At 47.6% G+C, this 23,209-nt stretch overlaps 1 protein-coding gene across 2 annotated transcripts in view; it reads right to left on the bottom strand.

Moving 5' to 3' along the window:
* The window catches only part of LOC122396036 (optomotor-blind protein), a 106,019-nt gene that overhangs the window by 49,950 nt on the left and 32,860 nt on the right, over nucleotides 1-23,209 (bottom strand). For both annotated transcript variants that reach the window (XM_043394103.1, XM_043394104.1), the window contains exons 3-4: nucleotides 12,490-12,603; nucleotides 9,650-9,812 (exon numbers count right to left, since the gene is read on the bottom strand). In XM_043394103.1, coding sequence (XP_043250038.1) covers nucleotides 9,650-9,812; nucleotides 12,490-12,603 — 277 coding nt within the window. The remainder of the gene's footprint in view (nucleotides 1-9,649; nucleotides 9,813-12,489; nucleotides 12,604-23,209) is intronic.

Genomic DNA, 23,209 nt, shown 5'->3' with positions numbered 1-23,209 from the left:
GTGTGTTTTCGTTCGGTACGGAAGTCGGGCAAACCTCAAGGCGCGAGACCAAATTACAGCGAAACGCGCTGGGCTGACCTCATGGCAAGCCAAAGGCGCGCGCACAACAATGAAGCTCGCCAAGTGACCGCCGTCTGCGAGGCAAAACCGCGAGGCGGAGTCTTGACTGACAGCTGTCACACGCCGACGCTCTTTCAGTCGATAGAGTCGAAACGACAGTAGGACTATCGGAAACACGAGCAAGAGCCGCGAAACCGCGACAGCTGTTCGGCTGGTCGATCATCGTGAGCGGTCCTCTTTTCAAGCTTCGACGCGACAGGTGACACGCGCGGCTATAAATCGTGAATTAGAACGTCAGCTGGCGTTATCAGGCCAGAGTTCGACTGTCGTCTCTGAATATTGCATCGCCGACGCGGTAGAAACGGAAACAGTTACCTGGAACTAGTTTCCTTTCCAACAGGGCGGACGCAAGAGTTAGGAAAAGTGGACGTTCTGACGTGCCAGGGCGGCTCGATCGACTACGAGGAAAGATAAGCTGTGGATATGGTTACAAAGTGTTTGGAACGTGGCAACTGTTAGACAAACTCCTTTTTGGAGTCCACAAACCAAAGGATAACGCTTATTTCTTCATCGGAATAAGTTGAGGCTACCTAGGTACCAGGACTAGATCTTACATCTGAATTGCCGTGCCGCCATTAATCATTTTCCAAGCATTCGCAGTATTTGTCTAGCCTACAACAGCCTACGGTCAATCGTCTGCAGTTTGATCAATCATGTCCGTCTCCAAACAGACCACTAAGCGCTAGAAAATCACCCGTAATCCAGAAATCAAGCTACGAAGTACCACTCGACACGCGAACCGTACACCCTCGCGCGGAAAAATAAGGACACCTACGTACCTGACTGGCAGTGGACCCCCCAGTGTATTGTTGGCGGTTAAATCGAACGTGCAGGTTTTAAACAATCATCGATTCGGAGACCGGGCCGACACGCAGCCCAAATTGGCGCCAGGAATTGGCTGATCACAGTCTGCGTCTCCCCTAACAACGTACACCTCACGGATCCCGATTCAAGACACCTCGGTGCGCGAGGGGGTGGGTGGTTAGCTCGATTCCTCAGCGGAGCCTCAATTTCTGGAAACCATACCCGCCGAGCGAATTGCACGTGTCGAATGCTAATGCGCGCTGGCACCTGCGCGCCCCGGCAATAAGAACCGAACAAGGCGAAAGGCAGTTATTCATGAACTGCAGGCGCGCGATCGAGAGGGACAGAGGAGGAGGGGGAGGGCAGAAGGAAAAGAGGTACGGTGTGTATGCGGGCGCTGATTAACGACGCCGTAGACGAGGGCTGTCGCGGCCATGCGACACAGAGCTGGCGTTAAAAAGGAGATAACCGGGCGACCGCTTCGCTGGTAATTTTATCGCGACGAACAATGCACGCACCAGCGCCTGGCAAACTGGTCAGGATGCTATTTCATTGCTGGGATTTCAAAATCTCGCTGGAGAAGCAGAGAGTCCTCTGTTAGGCTGCCTTTTAACCTGATCTGCGCTATTGCGCTGCTTATAGAGGGATTGATAGGGATGTAATGAGGTAACTAGGTGTACTGATCGCGTGTCCCGGTTGGCTGAAGTGCAAATTCCAAAGGAAAGTATGCTGGCTCCTATTTTAATATCGGGTATTACCTTTTGTTGACTCTCATGAGGGATTGCCAGGTGCTGTTTATTAGTATACCGCCTTTATATACAAATTAGAGGCGTGGGGCATAACACAGAGTCTGATCAGACAACTGCGCATAGGCTAGTGGAACCTAACCTCGAAATTCCTAGTTGAAGATGGTACGCCAGTAATTTTAAGTTACGAGGCTACCTATTTATCTTTGAGATTCAGTTACGTGTCGATGTCAGAACGCTTTAAAGAATACAATAGTGACCTAACTTAATCTTTACTGTCGAAGGAGATAAAAAACAAATCGAATGTATAGCTTCATTTGTTACTAAAGGAGCACCGCGAGCAATCGTGCTTAACAAGCAACGTAGTTAATCATCCTCCACAAATTTCACATCCCGACAGAAAATCCCAAAAGCATCGTTGTCTCATTATCGTATCGTCGCGGGAACATTAGGTGGGCGTACGAGCAAAGGCCAGGCAGCGAAATTACGACAACCGTAGCCACACTATTTATAGGCCTGTATCGGTTTTCCTGATGGGGGCTGAGGGAGGGACGCGGGAAGACGTGCGTGTAGGTAGATTGAACCGTGTTAATTTCACGATAAAATTGCTGTGTCGACTCGTTCCATTATCTCCTGTTTAGCGCCTACTCCTCCGGCTCTGACAACCCTTGCCGTCCATCGCGGTGACTGATTACAATCTTTATAGTGCCCCGTGCGTATGCACGTTGGCTGCTCGCCGTGGCGTGGAGTTCGTTACAGCGTCGCCGGCGCGATATAAAGCGGTATCGTGCAATTATCCCCGCTGATACCCGGCCGAGTACGATTGTAATCGGTATTTTCGACGCAGTGCGGTTATTAGCGTTACCGACTGGGCTTTTGTACGCCGCCTAATGAAATTATCTTCGCCGCGAACACCGCAGTGATAGGTTAGGTTGCACCTCCCAGAAGGTTATCCGACGATCGATTAACAGAGGCGAGTTGCTTTGCGCTAGGGATTATGATTTTTGAGGTTATACACGCCTGATGGTAAGGTTTGTTACCAACGTGTATCTAGTTACGTACATGAGGTATTGGATGCTCTGAGATCTAGCGTTTTCACTATTGTTTACTAACTTTTACTTTGGATGACTATTCTCTTAGGGTGATTCTTCCTCTAAAAATAAATCGAAAGTGTAGAATACAAATTTATTATAGGAGCCTTTTCTTCCGAGATAATTGACAGTAAAAATACGCTGGGCACGCGCCAAGTTAAATAAACTTCGACTCAATGGAACTCGTAACAGATGTTTCTCACGCGATACAATATACATGAAGATATTAATTTATAATACCTGGGAGTATGCTACGTTTAGAAGAATGTTTAAGCGTGAACGATTTTCTTAATCAATAGCGCACGAGCCCCGCATATTTTGAAAGTCGATTATCTCGAGAACGAAACCTCGTACGAAACAATGTTATTCTACGTTTTCAATTTATTTTTTAAAGTAGACTCAGTCAATGAATCATAAAATACTTGGTGCGAAAATAAAGTATAACGTGCTGGGCTTACCACGTCGATAACTAATCGAATAAGAAGAAGAAAGGCCGTCAGGTAGCTCGAGGGAAAAACTCATGGATTATTCGGTGGCTAGTAGATAGTCAGGGCGACGAAGGGTTAGGGATCCGCGAGGAAACGAGCACGTAGGGAACCGCGACGCCAGCCAAACGCAATAATTACGCGGATCTGGCCCCCTCTCGCCGTTGGCGCGCCCGTTATGTCATTATCCCATTTATTATAACGATCAAGGAGCCACCACGGACCGGATTCCACGCCTGTTTCTCGCTCGGCGAACGCAAATTGCCCGGCACGGAATCGGCCGCCGCGATGATGTCTTGATACGGAATGCGCGATCGTTAATCGAGTATGGTACCTAGTGCTCTCGCTGCCTCGTGGACGTAGCCGCTGCGTCTCGATCCCCGGGGGGTGAACACTGACTCCCGTTCACGGAGTGGCGCGCAGTTTATAGTAAAAAAATTCTGAATAATTTGCTGACAATAAAAATAATAGGGACGAACGGATTACGGCACTTTGCCTTGGCTGTAAATAGAATAATAAATAAATGATCAGAATCGTCAAACGTGATGCTCCGTTACGAGTAGATATTATTATCATTTTTACACAAAAATATTGTTATTATAGACCCCGATTATAGAAAGTAACCTCGTCGTCGGTGAAGTCAAAATTTTTGAAACATAAAACGTGAGAATGTCTGCGAGAGGTCGTGGCGTCAGTGTAACCAGACGCCAGTGACGGACATGTAAATTCACTCGAGGCAAAAGGAACGTGTGAACGAGCCCTCGTGAATCCCCCTCCGCCACCCCTCTCTGGATAGAATCTGCCGCAGAATTTGCGCACGATCGTTACCGGAGAGGCATCCCCGAGGGAAATTTGCCGGAGTGCGTGCCGAATGTGGTCATGGCAAACGATTCAGTAATGTCTGCGCGAGAGGGCGAGCCCTTTTCTGCGGCGGAGCTGAAGACGACACTAGAGCGTGTTGCTCGAACACGTTTCGTGATTCTTCAGGAAACTCCCTTTCGTCGATTTTCGTTAAATTACTTCCCCTACGCGAAATCGGTGAAAATCGAGACACCGATTAGTTTCTGAAATATTTTTAAAGACTTTCCACGTTAAACAAGCCTTAAGCAAACTTGGAATTAAAAATACATAGGAGAAGTAATTTAAGTATTGCTCCTTCCACAAAGTGAGGTTAGATGCGTTGCGGATATTTGAAACGCGGGATTATTATTACCTCGAGCCTAATAAAATTTCCCCTCTCTAAAAACAAACGGAACACGGCGATAAACACGCCTCCAGGCTAGCTTGTTTTCCCAAGTGTTTTCCAAATTTGCTCGATTCCCGCCCTCTGGAGGAATCACGGTGAAACGAGGGGACACCAATGGCGCGTGCAACACGCTCGCGAGTGCACGACACGTTCGTGCGCGAAACAGGAATCGGATCGGTGTTCGTTGCTCGGTGAACAGCAAAATGGCCCCCAACCACGGTCGAAGCTCACACGCACGACGCCTCGGTGCGCACGCGATTCCGCAATGAAGCCGCGTGTGCGTGCGCGCGCGAGTGCGTAACCGCGTGGGTGCGTGCACGCAACACGCCGCGACGGAGGCGCGGGACAGGCGCCGAAAAAACGCGACGACCGACCACGAATCGACGCCAACTTTTATCTTTCTTTTAAAAAAAACTGCGTTGTTCCGTTCCATTTACAGCCATACTTGTTGTTGCATCTCGAAAGGGATCTTTCATAGGGAAAATAACTTGTTCCTATTCTGATAATTTGATATTTTTTGTTGCCCAACGAAGACATCTTGAACAAACGTAAATTAAAATCACTGTTATCTTCGCTAGTGTTTCAAAGACTGTACTACTGCTTAAACCTCTTTAGGTTGTTGAAATCGAATTATTTCGATGCTAAAAAATAAGTACCGTTACTGCTTCAACAAATATGGCGTCGTTTCGAGCACAGTGTCCTTTGAAACTTACTTGTTTCAAGCTTGAAGTCGTGTAGTTTCCAGCGACTGCGTCGCATTGCCGTTCGAATCAATTTTCATCGCGAGGCCGCGGTTGAAAAAGAGGAAAAATCAGTCTGGACGCCGACGGGGGTAGAAAGCTCGGTAATGGAATACTAAGCGACATGTTGGTGGCGATGCGTCCAGCGGCGAACGCAAACGGCGTAACTACAGGTGTGCAGCTAGCACGCTAAACAAATCACGAGAGAGTCGAGAGTCGACAGTCCGAGAGCGAACGTGAGTCTGCAATTTCCCACGTACACGCACGCGCGCACAGCCCAGCGCCGGACACTAGATAATTAAAGCTGCGAGGCACGTTTTGATCGAGTTTCGCCCGGCTCGTTCGCCCGCGCTGATTGTTTCTCGTTTCAATTTTCGGGAAATTGGAAAAAAAGAATCTCGTTCGGCGCGCCAGCATCCAGGAAATGCCCGCTAAAACTGATTTTCCGTCTCTAAACGGAACGAAGAGGTGGAAAATATTTTTCCATCGCAATTTTTTATGAAGCTCGATAGCGCTTGGGATGTTTAATTTGAGTGAAGATCGTGGCAACTTCTAGTTCTGTAACTGGACTACTATGAATCGAGTCACCAGGTGCAAACATAACATCTGAGTCAGAATTTAACGAAGTTGAAGTCTTGAAAGTACTAAAAGCAGCTACCTCGATAAGAGCTACTCGACTCTTAGATTCTAGAACCACGGAGCAACAGGTTCCACAGACTTTCTACCTCTCCGAAAGTTCACAAATTTGTCAAAAATCAAGTCACCAGGTGAAACAATAACATTTGAGTCGGGATTGAATAAATTTTAAGCCTTGAAAGTACCAAAAACAGCTACCTCGATAAGAGTTACTCAACACTTCTGCGAGCCACAGGCTCCACCCACCTTTTATCCCTCTGGAAGTTTGGAAATTCGTCGGTAATCGAATCAACGGGTCAGAGAATAAAATTTGAGCGAGAATCGTGCGACCTCCGAATCTTGAAAAGGCGGCCGTCTCAGATCTGCCAACGTCAGACGATAAAGGCTGCGAGATTGCATTCCAGTATTTCCAGTATTTCAGGTATCCGTCGACGTCCCACCGCGAGACTATCGACTGGACCGCTTCGTTAGCGGCGAACCATAACCAGGACAACGAAACCAGCTCGAAAAATCCAAGGACGACTAACGAGGAAGCCGCCTGGGTCCAAGATATCGACGCCGAGCGTCGAGTGGCAGCCAGGTTACGCTTTTGTCGAACCACTCGAAACGAGGAGTCGTTGGGTAGTCTTTATGCAACGAGTTAGTCGATCCAACCGAAAGGACGAATGCCTGGCCGCTTTTGGGCGGAGTAGATTAAACGGCGGGATCAAGTGTTCTTGATAAAGGCGGCTCGAGTGTCGCGGAGAACGACTAAATTCAGGGAAAAATCACAAGGCACGTCGGACGCCGACGGATCTCGCGTTTGTTGTTCTTTGCCTCGACCGGAGATCGGTTTTGAATTTTGATTGATCTTAACGCCGTTGACTCTCGAGTATGCGAGTTAACTCGCGCATGATGATGTATCGTCGATGGCTAGCTACGAGTAAATAATGAATAATGGGCGTGTGGAAGGAGGATAAGAATCAATATGCATCGCAGAATTGAGTGTTTGTACACGAAGAAAGAAAATAACAAGTTGTCTCGTGGCTGACATCGGTGCAAAGTGCACGTCGATGATCATTTGGTCTAACTTTAGTCCAACGGTCAAGAAAGGACGTCATTTAGAGAGCAAAGGCAACCCGAACATAAGTACATAATCCTAATTCGCTAATCACTCGTTAAATGAATCGCGTTTAACGTCAGGTACGTTCCATCCTTGAGAACAAAGGGACGACCTGGGACAGGCTTCATCGCGTTTTCCACGACAGACTAACCAAATCTGAATCCATTAACCCTCGAAACCATCCCTGGCCGACCCTGGACGGCTCATTTCCAGCGCGATTCCCACGCACGTCGCTCCTCCGTAAGGTAAATTCGCCTCTCCTCGAAACGGGAGCAACAGGACCCGTGGTACACCATTTTCCCGCTGTTTGCTGACCCCGTAGTCCTTTAGTCCGTGTTTGCTCGTGTGCCAGGGGGCTCGAGATGCACTCGAGGAAGCCGTCTCGAATGTCTCGAGATGTCGAGTGTCTCATTTTTGTTTGCTGGCTCCGGGATTTTCCCGACAAAGGGCCCGGTGCGGCCAGCCCACGGATTAGAGATCTATCCGCTCTCTTGAGTGCTGCTTGCGCTAATTTCGCTGCTTTCCTTCGACTTAGCTGCCCGAAGGACCGCGGGAAATTAGGGTCAACCGAAAAGTCAAGTCGAAAAACCGAGGACTGTTTTTCTTGGGACTTTTCTCTGACGAAGGATGTGCCTAAGTGGTCCTGGAGGATGATGGATATTGTTATGGATGGTTTAGGATTTGAGTCAATTTTGTAGATAGTGACTTCTCTATGGTTGCTATTGGCAAGGAACATGACATCAGCATTTGGGTTAAAACCCCTCAAACGATAGGGTACTTGTCCTGGCACAAAGGGAACATCGAGTCAAACATTGTCGAGTACAGGTGTTTAACTATTTTACAAAATAACTGTATCCTCAACTACCACTGGAAGCTAGACAATGCCTCGAACTATGAATCAAAATTCCCGTAAGAAACATTCAAAGGGCCCAAGTACAAAAGACCCGATAGAAAAACCGTCCCTGATGCCACGAATCAAACCCATCCAACCCGAATGCAAGATCCGCTTCTCATGATCGCGATCAAAGTGCCCCATAGAATCCGCCTAAATCCTCGAGATGTTCCGAGAACCTGGAAAGGGTTGGGACCTGGCTGGACTGTATCGGGCCCATTAAGGGTTGTTGGGCCTCGAAGGGGTATTTTCTGGGCTCGTGCACAAACTGGATCTTTGGTCGACGTAGGTGAACCGTGGCTAACGTCATGGCCGCGGTTACCTTTCGACCGGTCCCTTCAACCCCATCCGGGGGCCCCGACGAGCGAAGAAAAGAGAGACGGTGGCGCACCGCGCGATATACGCGGCCAACAAGACGAACAGGACCGAAGAAGAAGAAGAAGACGACGACCGACGACGAAGAAAAAGGCTGGTCGTAACAAAGGTCGGGCTGTGCCCAGCCATTGACATCGCTCTGGGCCCCGGCTGCTCAGGAGGACTAGATTTCACGAGCCAGCGATGCAGGATCCTTCAAAGGACGCCGACACGGACTGCCGCAAAAAGGATTCGCAAAAAAGGTGAACGGGGAGGGGGTTCAGGGGGCCTGTTGCGGCGGGGAGGGGGGAGAGGCTGCTGAAAGAGCCAGGCTTCTTTGCTCGACGCTGGCTTCCGCAGGCCCCTCTTCTTCTCAGAGAAAAGGTGAGACCGAGGAGGGGCTAATAGAGCCCAGAACCAGGGGGCACCAGGGAGGGGGGCAGCAACTACTTGACGGCGAAATCCATCGCGATAACTTAATCCCCGGATTACGGTGCCCCGGGTCGGGAATCCTCGCGGAAATCCGATCGCGACCGTCTGCGTTCCTCCTCCGCCTGGAATCCTTCTGTTTCTCGTTGCATCTCGCGGAGGAAACGCGGGGACGCCGCTCGGTTTCCGGCCCTTTCGCCGGACCCTCCGGACCGGCGGCTCCGGGATGTGGGAGACTTCCGGGACGAGTGTACAGGGTGAGACGCTTGGAATTATTAGCTGGCTGATTTCACGATCCGTGTTTAGGGAAGGGTTAGGAGATGTTGTTAAGGTGGTAGTCTTTACTGCTCCGCTCCAGTTTGGGTAATTATTTTGTGGTGACGTCGGAGTATGTGGCGAATTTAGTCATTATGACTTTTTAGAATTGATCTTGATTCTTATATTACGTTTTCTTAATGAAGCCTTGTGTTCCTAAAATTATCACTTTTTCTAAAATAGTGATGCCTCATTTAAGTCCAGGTATATATTTGCATTTATATTTGCTAATATCTTAGGTAACAGGGCTGTATATTTGACCTAAATTTTCCAAGAATCTCATGCCCTGGATCCATCAGAACCTCGACCGAATCGATTTATCATTCGATCCCAATAAAAAGTTCCCCGCGTCCCCTCGCGCTTAAAATTACTCTCATTAAATCGAACAAGTTCCCGATGTAAATCGACTCCCAACCCCCCAATCCCGAAACCATTGCAACGCAGAACCCCAACAGCGAGGTGAAAGATTGCGGCGAAATTGCCAGGAATTCGCGAGATTATCGTCGATCAAGCGTAATTCTCAGTCGTCATCGTCGCGGACAGAGCGCCGCGTGCGCGCGTCCTAACGAGCTTTTAATCGGGCGATCGTTAGGTCGTTAGCCGGGGCAAAGTTAGGCGATTAATTGCGAGACTCGGAGCTCCAACTTAGTGGCTAGTAAGTAAGTAATTGTTTGGTTGGCGGTACGTACAATACTTACAAAGTCGTGCTTGTCGCTGATGTTGTTGGTGAGTTTGAGTTTGTGGAAGCTCACGACCTTCTGCATCCACTGCTCGCCTGTGCTAGGCGAGTCCGGATGGATGTACATCCTCTTCGGCATTTCCGGATCGGCCTTCCCCGCCACCATCCACCTGCTGCTCAACAAAAGCATCGATCGGGGTTAGAAACGCTCTGGAATTCGAAATCGAGGGGAAATGTGGCTCTTCGAGGGGTACTTTCCGCGACGAACAATTTCTTTAAATTGTTCTACAAATTATAAATACAAAATGAGGTTTGGAAGGATGGAACGTTCACTCTGTGTACCGAATTTCCAATTTCACTGAATAGCTAGGTAGCTGGCGAAAGAGAAATCGCTATCGGTGGTCGCGAGGATCGCGGAATCTCTGCGGAGTGAAGGTTCAAAGCTAATCGCGAGACGGAAGCAAATACGAGGTGTCGAGGCTGAAGTTCCTTCACGAGCGCCTGATTCTTCTAAGCACCGGCTACCGCGATTGTTGTCTTTTAAGGGAGGCGTGTCTAACCGTTCGTAGTCTGATCGTCGCAGGTGGGTCAAACGACCGAAGGAAGAAGAACTCGTTCGACGAGTTCCAAAGTGGCTGCGGTCGCCGGCGTGATGTAATCGTTCATTGTGGTCTACGCGATTCGATTGGCCGCGCCCGGAGGCTCCAACTGCCTTTTCGCGCCTATTTTCGCGACCAATTTCCGATCCATACCCGTTCCCTTCGCTCTAAGCACCGTTAAAATTATTTGAGCAACGTCTGAAATAAATTTCGTCCCGGATAAACTGTTGCACGAGCGAAAGATCTATTCTGTTCCCTCTTTCCGACTCGACTATAATCACTCGTAACGCGGGAAACACGGATCACGCGAGCGATTTCGCGCGAATAAAAACCGCCCAGAAGCTGAATCAGTCGGAGCAGAATCCCGTTTCGTTTATTCGCGTGGGAATCCGCGCGCCGATTCGCCGCGGAACGCCATTTACGCGGCAATCGCGACTAAGAAGGATGGTCGACACGTTTCCTCGGATTCCGTCGCTTTGTTTCCAAGTCGACCGGCGAATTTTCACCGACAGCTTTCCCGGGAGGGCAATTACGTTCCGTTTAACACCCTCCCGGCGCGCTGAAACGCGGAACCGCTTCCGGAAAAACGTTAAACGGACTCGACTGTCGGCCGATGCGTGTCGTGAGAACGCTCGAGAATCCTCCGTGATTTTCCGGGAAAAGTTAATGGCGAGCTAAACGACCGACAGAACCCTGAACGCGCAGGCCTCGGTCGTGTAATTAGAAGACACCGAATTCCAGGGAAATTGTTCGTCCGGTTGAAAAATGTTCGCGGAAACGGGGTGTTGTGGTATCAACCCACGATTCGATAGATGAAGGTTTGAAACGGTTTGAGAAGCTTGAAGACAATTACCTAGGCCTACAGGCTGGCTGACAAGGATCAATCTGAGTGCAGGGATCTTATTTCATTTGTTGAGCTGTACAAATGATGACAAGTCAGTTTGAAAGTTTGGTTTTATTTGCACGGAAAGGCAGACGAATAGCCAATCAGCACGGGGCGTGGGAAGTGAAGAAGCATTGTTAGACCCTCAGGGATCTCGATCAATCTTTATAATATTCAAACCATACTGAATTCCAGGAAAATTTGTTCCGGTTAGAAAATTTTATGGAAATAGAGTGGTATCGGTATGGACGCACGGCGCGATGCTTTGTTTTATAAAGACTAAGCTACAAGCCCACTTACGATATCCATAATTAAAACTTTACTTTTCAGTACAGCTACCCTAGTTGTAGCTAATAGAACAAATTTGTTAAGCATTAAATAAATAAAACAGTAAATGTCAGTATTTACAACCCCAAAAACGAAAGTAACACGAGAGTTATTCGAACAATACCTTCGAAGTACAAAATTGTTTCGAGAAGATAACCGGCCGCGTTATCAGGATCTTGATCGCATTATAATTTTGACACATAAATTTCTTACGGTGAAAGCGGTTGGTGAAGTTATAAACCGAAACACGATAATAATGGCTATCGGAATTTCAAACGTGTAATCTTCCGGCGCGCACGATTTTTCTGAAGAGATGACGCGCTAATTCGAACGAAAGTGTCACTATAATCAAGTATTTCGAGCGCGATAATTTTGAAGTATAAATCTTTTCCAGCGAAAGTCGTAACTGAAATTACAGGCTCCCGAGAATAACGATAAGAAACATCAGCATTTGTAGCTCGTAATTTCCAAAGTATCAATTTTTTTTTAGAGAACGAGCCATGGAAAGTTTAAGACGCGTAATCTGGACTTCCAGATCAGTAAATTATTTTTAAGTAAACATGCAATAACTTGAATATGAAATAAAAAGCTTTGCTCTTGCTGTGAAGCAAAATAATATTTCAGTATTTCCAATACCCTAGTTTTCTATTTTCAATGTTTTTTTCCGCGATAATTCAGTTCAAGTTAAATACAGAGGATTTCTTCCCGTAAAATAAGACCGAAATTTGACCTCATCAGCGAACGACTTTCCCCAGAAACCAATTCTCACTTCATCGTCATCACGATCGGGAGAAAAGAAGAAAAAAAATTAATCCTCCGCGTGCTCGCCACAGAAAGTGCCAACAGCTCGAGCCACCGCACGAAAGTATCGAATAATCAGATAATTGCATTAATTTCCGTGCTCCGAGAGCACGTCGGCACGAAACGGCTCGGCGTCTCGACGCAACAGCCTGGCGGTTCGTGGCCGTGCGATTCGAGGAACCGTCAGGATCGTTAATGCGCGCCGCCCGCGACAATTAGACCTTCGTGTGTTTCTCTTACCTGTTGTGGAACTTGTATCTGTAGTCATCCGCGGCCACGATGTCCAGCAGAAGCATGTACTTGGCCTTAGCGTCCAGTCCGCTAACTCGGAACTTCATTTGAGGGAACATCTGCCTAGACCCCGGATCAACAGGTACACTTTGATTAGATATCAACAATAACAATGGCAAAACAGAGTACAGTCATCAGTTTTGATCAGTATATATTTAATCCATTTGTATCAAAGGGATATTTTACTCGAAAACGTCGTATTTTTAGATCTCCGTGTAATCTGGGGATAACTACAATGGGTAAAAAATGGTTGACCCTCTGTTAGTAGCGCCTCTAGTGGAGAATTGATGAAACACAATCACTATATCAGCTTTTGTTCACTTACAGCACCTGAGTTTCATCGTTTCTCCGTTGGCAGCACTGATAGCAGGGGGATTCCTTTTATAACTTTAATAAGTATTCTACAATTAGAGTTAAAAATTTAACCCGTCTTGTCTTGCATAGGATATAAATTACAATTAATGGGACGAAGTTAATAATATTTGATAAGTGATCGAATCTGATGGCCTAACTCTAGTGTAATAAATAAACAGAATTGATTTGTAGCTTGATCATAACTATTGTCACGCTGGCCAACACAAGCATAGGTTTACAGTCGGATCAGATTCCCACAATATTGCAACGTGCCACTTTATAGGTTAGGTTTCATTTGCATGAAGATACGAAGACTAGATCAGCGAGGCAGACTAATAATATAGTGTGGACAGTGAAACGCTATGATGAAGGTAGACACTCAGTGGCCTCGAGGAACCAGTTGATTCTGACCCTACAATATTCAAATAACTTCATTCCCTGATAGGAATACCCAATGCACACTTAGAAAATTAATATTAGTTTAAAAAATGTAAGATTCCGTGGTGTCTGGATCGTTAACATCTCTATTGAACTATTCAATTTGCGCCAGTATCGTATGCAACGTGATAACCAAACAGTATATGTGAGGTTACTAGAACGACAGGTAGGGCAACCTAGGGGGCTTTGAGTAGCCATTTAATTTCGATACAGTCTTTCTTGTTCGCTGGGAATACCCATCATTCTCAAACCTGATCACGTCATTGACTCTTAACCTCCTAAACGTTTCAATATATATTGAGCACAGTGCGTTCCCAGGTGTCTCCGACAGTGCACGTAACCTAGATAACCATCTACATTCCGCAATAGATATGCACGAACTAGTTTGGAGACACGTGGCACCTATTCGATTTATCATGAGCGAAACGTCCATCGAATCTCTAAGCCTCCGATAGTTTGATGCTAACTTAATCCTGAAATTTCATCGCAGGAAGACCCGTAAGAACGTAGCCAGCTTCCCCCCAAAAACAACGTCGATTGCGCGTCATCGTCGAGGCAGCCGCGGAATTTTCACGAAGCCGCGGCATTCCTGTCGCTGCCAGTGTCTTACAAAGTCCGCGCGGAAAAAGTCAAAACACGTCGGGCCACGAAATGCCAGCGCAGGCATTTCGCCGTGAGCGTTGATCGCTTCGGACCAGGATGCTGCGCGCGGCAGAAGGCGCCTTTTCTTCGTTCACCGGGGATTATAATTCCCCGACGAGCACCAAGTTCCTCCCTAACTGCTCACCAGGTTGCCGCGTGCTGATGGCCTCTCGCGCGCTCGGACGAGATCTGCTTTTTATTCCCGGGAACGCGCCTCCAGCGGCCGTCGTCTGACAGCATCGCCGATTGACTCGTGCACGTTTCTATTCCGACCTCTCAGGATTCCACCGAGTGTCGTCGTCGCGGCCCCGGCAACTGGCCAGCCCGTCCACCGCGCGATTTATTCCTCCCGGCAATCGATGACGCTCCTAACGCCTTTTTTTTTTTTTGCCTCTTCCCCTGTCGATTCCTCAACTCTGTACTCGTTCCGTGCGGAACGACCACGATCGTATACCTCGACCATGCATCTCGACCGCCTATGCACGTTTCACGCACGAAACGGATGGGACAAAAGGATATCCGAGAGATCACAGGTCTTAAAATTGAAAGAAAATCCTGCGACAGAGATTACGCTCTTTGAGGAGGCTTCAAAGGGCGGAAAATTCTCATTTTGGCATCTTCTATGACGCGTTTGCTTGGGAAAAAGTTTAGAGGATGCGAATTTCTCTAAAAGAACCGAACTCGTTGAAGAATCACTCGACTTCGCGAGAAAAAATTCACTTCGACGAGCCAATGAGCGTCCTGTGCGTCCGCTCGGTTTATGTAACAAGCTTTAACGAACCGAGATCCTCAACATTCACGCCGAAATCCCCTTTGAAAGGACGCGCAACGAGTCGCGGAAGAACGAGGAAGAAAGACTCTCTGAATGAGATTAGTCGAGTCTTGCGAGAACTTCGTTATTTTCCTTCGCGCAATTACGAATTTCGCGTGGTTGCACCCGCTTCGCGTAGTCCCTGAATGAAAACGAACGAAGGAAGTGCCGTCTACCGGAAGGAGCTCGAAGAACTTCGTCGCGGAGGCGTGTCGAGGTTCCGCGATGCCAAAAATTGGCCAATTATTCGCGGGAATTGAGGCCCACAAAGCTGACTCGAAAAACGAACGCTCTACGATCCATTTGGCGAGATTTCACGGGTACTCCGAGGTTCCTTCTCTCTTTGTTTTCAATACGATACACATAACCTAGCAAAATTATTGCTACTACGATCACGAATTTTCTACGAGGGAGTACGTATTGTAGAATATTCGGAACCTAACCTTAAAATTGTGTAAGAAACGAGCTACTACGTAAGGCGTACTCGCGTCCTGCATAACATAACCTAAAAACTCTGAGAAGAAGAACATTTACTAGAGGTACAAATGTCCTCCAAAAAATTGTACACCATCCGTGCTGCCAACATTCCAATTTACACCAGACTCTCCGGAACCAAACCGCGATGGAAATATTGCACGGGGGTAAAAAAAGTCGAGTGGAACGTAGTTAAGGCCTCTAATTGATTATCAGACCGATCGAGCGTGCAGTCACCCCGCAAAGTGGGAACAATGGAGGATATCCACGGCCGTAGATGTCCACGGAGACATCCTGACTTATATTTATCGGCAACGCGGCACGGCAACAACGTATTGTTCGTTCGAGGGGCAACCTCGAGGTGCTTTCTCAGACACTACTCGTTTATGGCGGCTAATTACCGTAATTGGTCCCGCCGTTATAACGACGACGTTTAAGGATACCTCGCGCCGTTAGCATACAAAAGTACAATAATTCGAGGGGCGCACCGGCGATTTCTCTTAAGGCAATCGCAGCCTCCATAATGGCGAACGTTTCTCGAACGTACTCAAGCTCCTCTTTTTGCGATCTTTTCGCGTTAGGCTCGATTCGAACTCTGAAGGAAGGAGAGCGCACGGTCGGGCAGAGCCTCGTGTAAATTGGAACGATGGCAGCACCGTATCGGAATTTTAACTCGTGGTTGGGCACGTATCTAATATTCGAATACTGTTAGCCAGTTGGTTAACTTGTTAAGTAGGTTAACCAACATCTAACTTCAAATATAACGCATATTAAGATAAAGACAGAAATTTTACAGTAACAAAAGAGAGAACAAATGATATGAGCTCTTCATGGCGGGCATATAAAACTGTCTAATTACGGTCTTTCAATACCGACGTTAATGTTTTTATACTCTTACACAATTGTAAAATTAAAGTGCACATAAACCTGAGGATTATCTTTATATTAGTAGATATAGTTAACGTCGTAGATAGAGCAACCTAAACCGATTACGACACTACAACAAGAAGAAGAGACAACGGGAAGCCACATGTCTCCTAGTCTTTTATAGAATGCCAACGTAAAAACACGTTGCAGTACCCACTACAAATCTAGAACTGCAGATAGTAACGCTAACGCTAAAGGGACATAGTTTTTATCTGGGCAAAAACGAATAATACGTTTACTTTTTCTGTGCAAGGGCAATTATTAAGTTAACTCGTCTGTGCCAGTTAACGAGTTAGGAGACAATTAATTTTTTACGGTTGGGTTACAAGCAATTCACTGAATCTCACCCTTTCACCTTGCTTTCTCTACTGTTATGTGTCATGTTTTCATGTATGTTTGCATATTTGGTTAAAAAAGAAAAAATTAAAGGGTTTGCGTACTAAAAGTTACTAGATCACTATTCACTTGGAATGCACTCTATGTTTTATAATTCTAGATACTCTTGCTTATCTCCGTTCATTGAGAATAAAATATTCAGTTTCTAATAGCTCCTGAAGGAGAAAGCTTACATAACCTTAAATGACCTTTATGATGCAAAGAACGGAAACGTAGTCTTACATAAATTGAAAGCAGATTCTAACGTAGACCCAAGATGGTAGTGGAGAATTCTAAATCGTTTTGATTTCCGTCGAAAATCATGAATATGTTCCCACTCGACCCAAACCTCCAATCTGGGGGATGAAAAATAGGTCGATCACGCATCGTGGTCGATTTTAAAGGCTGCCCAGGGATTCCTGGTAGCATCTGCCTACTGTCCTGGATTTCCTGACGAAGGGATCGATCCTCATTCACGTCGGGATCATACTGAAGGATACTAAGCCGGATTATCCTGGCTGTGTGAGCCAAAACATCCCGCGGGAGGATACGGAGACGCTGATAGGCGACTCGCATCGGGAGTCGACCAACATACGAATGCATGTGAAAACTCCTTAGATGGAAATGATAATTTGTGTGAATTACACGTTCGAATTTGGAGGTTATGGAACACGAAAGAGGGAAGATAGGTTATCCGACTGGTCGTCAAAAATTAACAGATCGTTCCCGAAACGAGCTCAAGACCACTCCCACGCTTTCGTAACGGGTGTCTCGTAAACCAGCTTTTCAGAATCCCCGGCAGCCGCGTTGTTGCACCAATTCCCCGTCACATAACTCTCCCTGGCCGTGTACCATCGTCAGTAAGCAAATTATCTGACCGAACAACGACGTACGAGGCTGCTGAAAGCTGTAAATCGTCTGATAAAGCTCTTTGACTGGCCGAAACTGTAACTTTTAAAACGGCTGATAAGGGTTTTAACCGACCAAGGAAGAAGCGGTTCTTGGGGGCCGTGCGTGAGTAGACGAACGATGACGCCTCGAACATTAACGAGCAACAACCGGGGGCCGTTTTCGTCGATGAGAAAGGGCGTAACCCCGTGACATTCCTTTCACGACGAGGCGTCCTCCGGTTTAATGGCCCCTCGTACAGATTACGAGAAAAGAAATTTGGCTCCGAGCAGCGGCGTTTCTCGGGCCCCGGACACGTGTTCGGGCTCACGGTTTTATAAGCGACCAGTAGTACCCTTTCTCGGTTGGGAGGAAGCTCTCATCGTTCCCCAGGGATCGCGATGTAAATTCCACGAGAGCTAGCTTTCAGGAAGATATTTGGTATAATAACTTTTCCTTCGAGAATGAGTTGGGCACCGACTAATCAGGAACGTTGCTATGGCGGGTCGTTCTAGCTTCGAACTTTGTTTCTGATAAAGATACATCTTGGATTGCAATGATCTTGGTATTGTCTAGGTGCTAATGGGGGATTGGTTCATACTTTTTAAAGGCTCTTCTAGAGTAATCCAGAACAACTAATATTCACTAGGGACCAGAGTAATTACTCTCATAACTACAATTGCAGTCAATCTGAAAGTGTCAATCAAAACTAGTATTCAGAACACTTGATCAGACTAGGTGATCTCCTACCCCCCTAATCTCAAACTGACACGTTATACACCCTATTTACTTCTTTAATTATTTCAAAGTGCGTTTAAGATGAACCGAATGCTGATCTTCTCGGTCGGTAAACAGTCACCGATGGTGGACGTTGCATCCCCAGTGACAGTTACTTTCAGGACACCCAGTACACCCAGTCGTCGTCGTGTTTCCGCAGTGTGTGGCAGGTGGAAGCGAGCTCTCGGTTCCAGGAAACCTCAGGAGCCCGCGGTGATGTGCGAGAACGACGAGGACGAAGGGCCACGATATAAGCGCGGTGAGCAGCCACGTCCCTAAATTCTTCTCCCTTTCCCTTTGTCTCCGCGCGTCTCCTCGTTCCTCTCCTTCCGTCCAGCAGTGCTCCATCCTCCTCCATGGCTGCCCCGAATCCTCCGTGTCCTCTTGTTTCTTTTATTCGATAGTCTCCTCCGTCGCCGCCGTTGCGTCTGCCCCCTTCCCTCTGCCGCCTCCCTGCCGCAGACCAGCACCCTCCCCGCCCCCCCCCCATATTTGTTTCTCAGACGGCGCTAATTTTCGGCGTTACGGCTCTATCGGCCGAGGCCGATCTGGCGACCGCCTCGGGCCGTCTCTTTCGGTATTTCGTGCTCCGGGCCCGCGGGCTCCCGGCTCGTTAACGAGAATCGGAGAAACGACCGCACGGAGGATCGATGGTGCAAGGCGACGACGTCTTCTAGCCCCGGAACACCTGTAGATCGACGCCGACCGCGTGCTTGCGTGCCTAGACGATGCGCGTTTCGAGCTTAGGCGAGATCGGCGATGGAGATTGCGGCCTCAGTCGCTGGTGGACTTCTATAGCACGCTGGATGCCCTCTCGGGGTGAACGATTATTCGACCTAACCGTTTAGGGGCCGACTTTCCACAGGAGCTATTACAACCCCTCCCAGCTGTCTTGTTCCTTCAAGATTTTTTCTCTTCTTTGAATTCACAATTCTATTTTTTACACGTTTTCTCCCTCCGTTGGTCGTCGATCGACATTGCGATAGATTTATTTAATAATAGGGGTTGTAACAGCCACTTGGTAATAATACAGATTACGACAACCTCATAATTTTTAAACGAGATGTATCTTTTTCACAGTCCACGGTGAGTTATTCCGAGAACAGAATCATCAGCAACCTTTCCACGCTGTGCCTCCTCTGCCTCACACAATAACGCAAAGCAACACCATGGAACGTCGCCGCGCGAATCGACCAACCATAACTCACCGCGATGCATTAGAAACAAAATGTCTGGCGCGGGATTCTGTGAGAAAGAGGATCGATGAGTCGGCCGTTCGAACGGAACGTTACACGGCTGTCGTTTAATCGTGGTATTTAAATCAAGCCGCGAGAGTCGCGTTCATAAATAAGACGGGGACACGGGCGAGGGGTTATCCTTCCGCGGAGGACCTTTTTACGGGACCGTAGATGAATAATAACGACAAATAGGGGAGAAAAGTAAAGGCCGTACGCCTACAGGTGCGCGAGCATCGCAGTGCCACGAGATCGAGATACACCCGACGATTCGATAAAATCCGCGGCGGATTTACGGCGATCCCCGGATCGTTCGATCATTCTGCACGATCCTCCGTGAAACTCACCCCGATCCACCGCCTTTCTCTTCCTAGTTATTGATTCTGTTTCACCTTCCATAGACTCGTGACATTCGTTTCTTCTCTGGATTCGAATCTGATTCTAACCCCATAATTTTAATACGCTTTCGGTGTATAATTTTTATAAATAAGATCAATTTTTTCGATTCTACGGAATGGTTATCCCCCATAAATAAGTGACTTAACAATTGTTTCGAATCTGTGGAAATTAAAAAAGAAGAATGTTGATTGTAGTCGAAGATAACCTCGAGATTCCTCGAAGAGCGATTTGATTCGCGTTTTATAGCGTTCGATAATGCGTGACGCATGCGCGCGGAACGATCGACTGGGCCCTTTAGTCGCGTTCCGCGCCCGCTAGCGCCGATAAGTCGAACGTTGAATCGTTATTTACGGGACGTCATTACGCGCGACGCTCGCCGAAAGCGTCCTCCGCAACCCGGTAGCTTTACAGTTAATTTATTTTATCGCTAAGCTTCGCCCGCCGATGATTTGCCTTTCGCGGGGCCCCGTGACAATAAAATTGAAAGCCCCGCTGCGTTTTATGGCGAGATTAAAAAACACGTTTGGCTTACTGGTAAATTGCGCTTCGCGGTCGTGTCATCGGCGAGAATCCGCGGAACTTTTGCTTGGCGGGAATCTAAACGCCTTTAACAGAGGTCAGATTGACCCTCGACTAATTTTACAACGAAATAAATTTCATTTCCCTATTGATACTTGAAACAATTTGTGCTCGGTCCGGATCGAATCTTCACTTCGAATTTCGACATGATTGCAGGATAATTGTACAGATAAAGTACTTTATAGCGATACCAGGAGATTCTGCGTCAAAAAATGAGGCGAATTTGCCGAAAAAAGTTTTTCGATACGAGCTCTCGTTCGCGAGAATAATGATTCCAAAGTTGTTCAAGTGAGAACCCCTGCCACGTCAGTCGGAACAAGATTAATTGGCCGCTCAAGGTCACCGGAACAGTTATCTTCATCGTACATGTATAAAGTTAACAATGTTCCGTCGTGAAATATTTATTTAAACCCGCCTATGCTCGTTTTGCAACATAGTATTCTTCAGCGACAAACGGATTAGATTATCGGAACAAGTCATCTCGCCTCGAAACTATTATTTTCGCTCGAACCGTAATTACTTCGCGCGTTTCCACTCTCGTAAGACGAGAACTTGCGCCCCGACGCGTGAAAGAGTCCCGTCCCGACTGCGCCCCGGCGTCGTGGCTGGCTTAACGCAATAGAAGCACATCGCGAGAGCCGGGATCGTAAAAGGCAAATAATGCGAGGCGCGCCTCGTTTCCACGCGAAGCGCCCGTTGTGAGGGAAAAGCGCATTGTCGCGGCGGTGGGACGCCCGCCCGAGTATTCTCCTCCTAACCCCCCCTCCATCCACCAGAAAAGCTCGTCAAGTGCGAACGCGCCGGGGCGATCTCGTCGAGATGGGATCACCGGAAACAAAACCGACGAGATTCGCGCGCCAGGGGTTTTCAAACTTTCCTTCTCGCTTTAAACGATGCTTCGCCGCGAAACATTAACAGTTTTACGATCGATGACGTAGTTTTACTCCTGTCGACGTAAAACCTCACCAGGGCCATTGACACTATGAAACATAATGTTAGTTCCTTATTCGCATCCTAACCTAAGACGTTTAGTTGCTGTATCGAGTTATCTTCCAGGTCAGGATTAAATTTTCACTTGTCACGTGTGGAATACTCATCTATATGTTCTAGGGAATATTTTCTGTTGCCAATATCGTTCGTTAAGATCGAGAAACTGGCGGGAAATTTGAACTACGTTAACGTCACTCTCTCCTAAATAAATTCTAGACTGCAGTACTACGTAGTAGCGCCGTAACTTGATGGAAGAAGCAACAAAGAAGGGAAAAGTAACCCGTGGGATGGTCTTGGATGCGGTGTCCGTTCCACGAACCGGCCAGTCGAGAAACAAAAGCGATTCGTTCCGGGTGGGGACGTGAAAAGTGAAATTAAATCGTCCAGGCGACGATCTATCGACGTCGCCGCCCTTCGGAGCCGGGGACTCGTACCTGTCGGGCTGAAACGTAAATTGCGACGAGCTGCGTCTCGACGCAACTTTGAGACACTCCGCTGGACCCTGTCTCCCTCTCTCTTGGATCCAGTTAAAAAAGTTTCTCGCCGCGGGGGTCCTCGAGCGCGGCCCCAGGATAAAAGAAGCCCTCGAAAGCCCCGACCAGCGACTATCGGTTTCCCTATCGGGGCTGGTCATCTCCGTTCGGCCGCTTCCACGGGGCCCTGCGAACGAAAGGCGTATATAAACTCGCCTTAACTGCTTTACGACGATCGTTTGTACCGATTTGTTCGACAAGACTCTCGTAGGCTCGTGAAGGAACCGGGAGGAGCACCCCTCCACCACTCCCTGTTCCGCAGTACCGTTCCCCCTCGCGAACCGACTGTCGTCCCGTTGTCTCTTTAAGCCTTTCTCATCCGAGTTTCAGCCTACTGAGCTTGTCTTTGCCGTTAAACAGAAACTTTCCGGGGTGTTGACGAGATGGTTACAGATGTTAATGAGTACCAACAATGCGAAGTTTGTAACAAAGAATGGGCGGGAAATGTAAATCTTAAGTTACCCTCGGACGGTTCACCTTCAATTATTAACGACAATCTTAAAAAGAAACTCGAGGCAACCTCCACACAGAATTCCCTATAACTCATGTATCGTCTGTATTTCTAGGGACATAGAATTGGCGGGAAGTTTGAATACCGCAAAGTCTTTCTCGCGTATAAGATTAAATTGTCCACTGATTAGGGGCCAAGATCTTTCGCAGAAACTTGAAATGGATGTGTCTCGTCTCTCCCAACGAGATTAGAGAATTAATATTCCAAGAATAGCACAGTTGCTGGACATCACCTCTGCGCGGGCGGACAGAATACTAATCCCGCCGAATTTACATTTCGTTAACGTTGGAGATGCACAGCGGAATCGCTGACGGTTAGTGAAATAAATTTCCCTCGACACGTAGGCTTCTGAAAAATGATTCACGTCCCGCTCTGTATGCGTCACCTCCACAAAGAACCGTGCGGCGTATCCACTTGAGCGGTTGAAAGGGGATCCGAGGTCCACCTTTCACGCCCGAGGACAATAATTACCCGCGTCTCATTTATACGAGACTACCAGCGCCTCGAAAAAATACCGAGCTCCTCTACAAAATAACACTCGAAGGATCTCTCGCTGTCCGAACGATTGGACCGGACAATGATCGACGAAACGCGGCTAATTGCATATTCATGGAACCAGAGCTCGTAAATAGACCTCCTAAACGCCTACACAAAAATTGGAAACGGATGCTGCGGTCCTTCAAAATTATGTGCTCTTTTCTGGGGGAGAACGTGACTTCAGAAACTCGAACTCGTC

This window comes from Colletes gigas, unplaced genomic scaffold (assembly GCF_013123115.1).
Source record: "Colletes gigas isolate AHSC1104 unplaced genomic scaffold, ASM1312311v1 Colletes_gigas_Sc00007, whole genome shotgun sequence".
Classification (NCBI taxonomy): Eukaryota; Metazoa; Arthropoda; class Insecta; order Hymenoptera; family Colletidae; genus Colletes; species Colletes gigas.
Note: the sequence above shows the minus strand (reverse complement) of the source record. Positions and strands in the feature narration are given on the sequence as shown.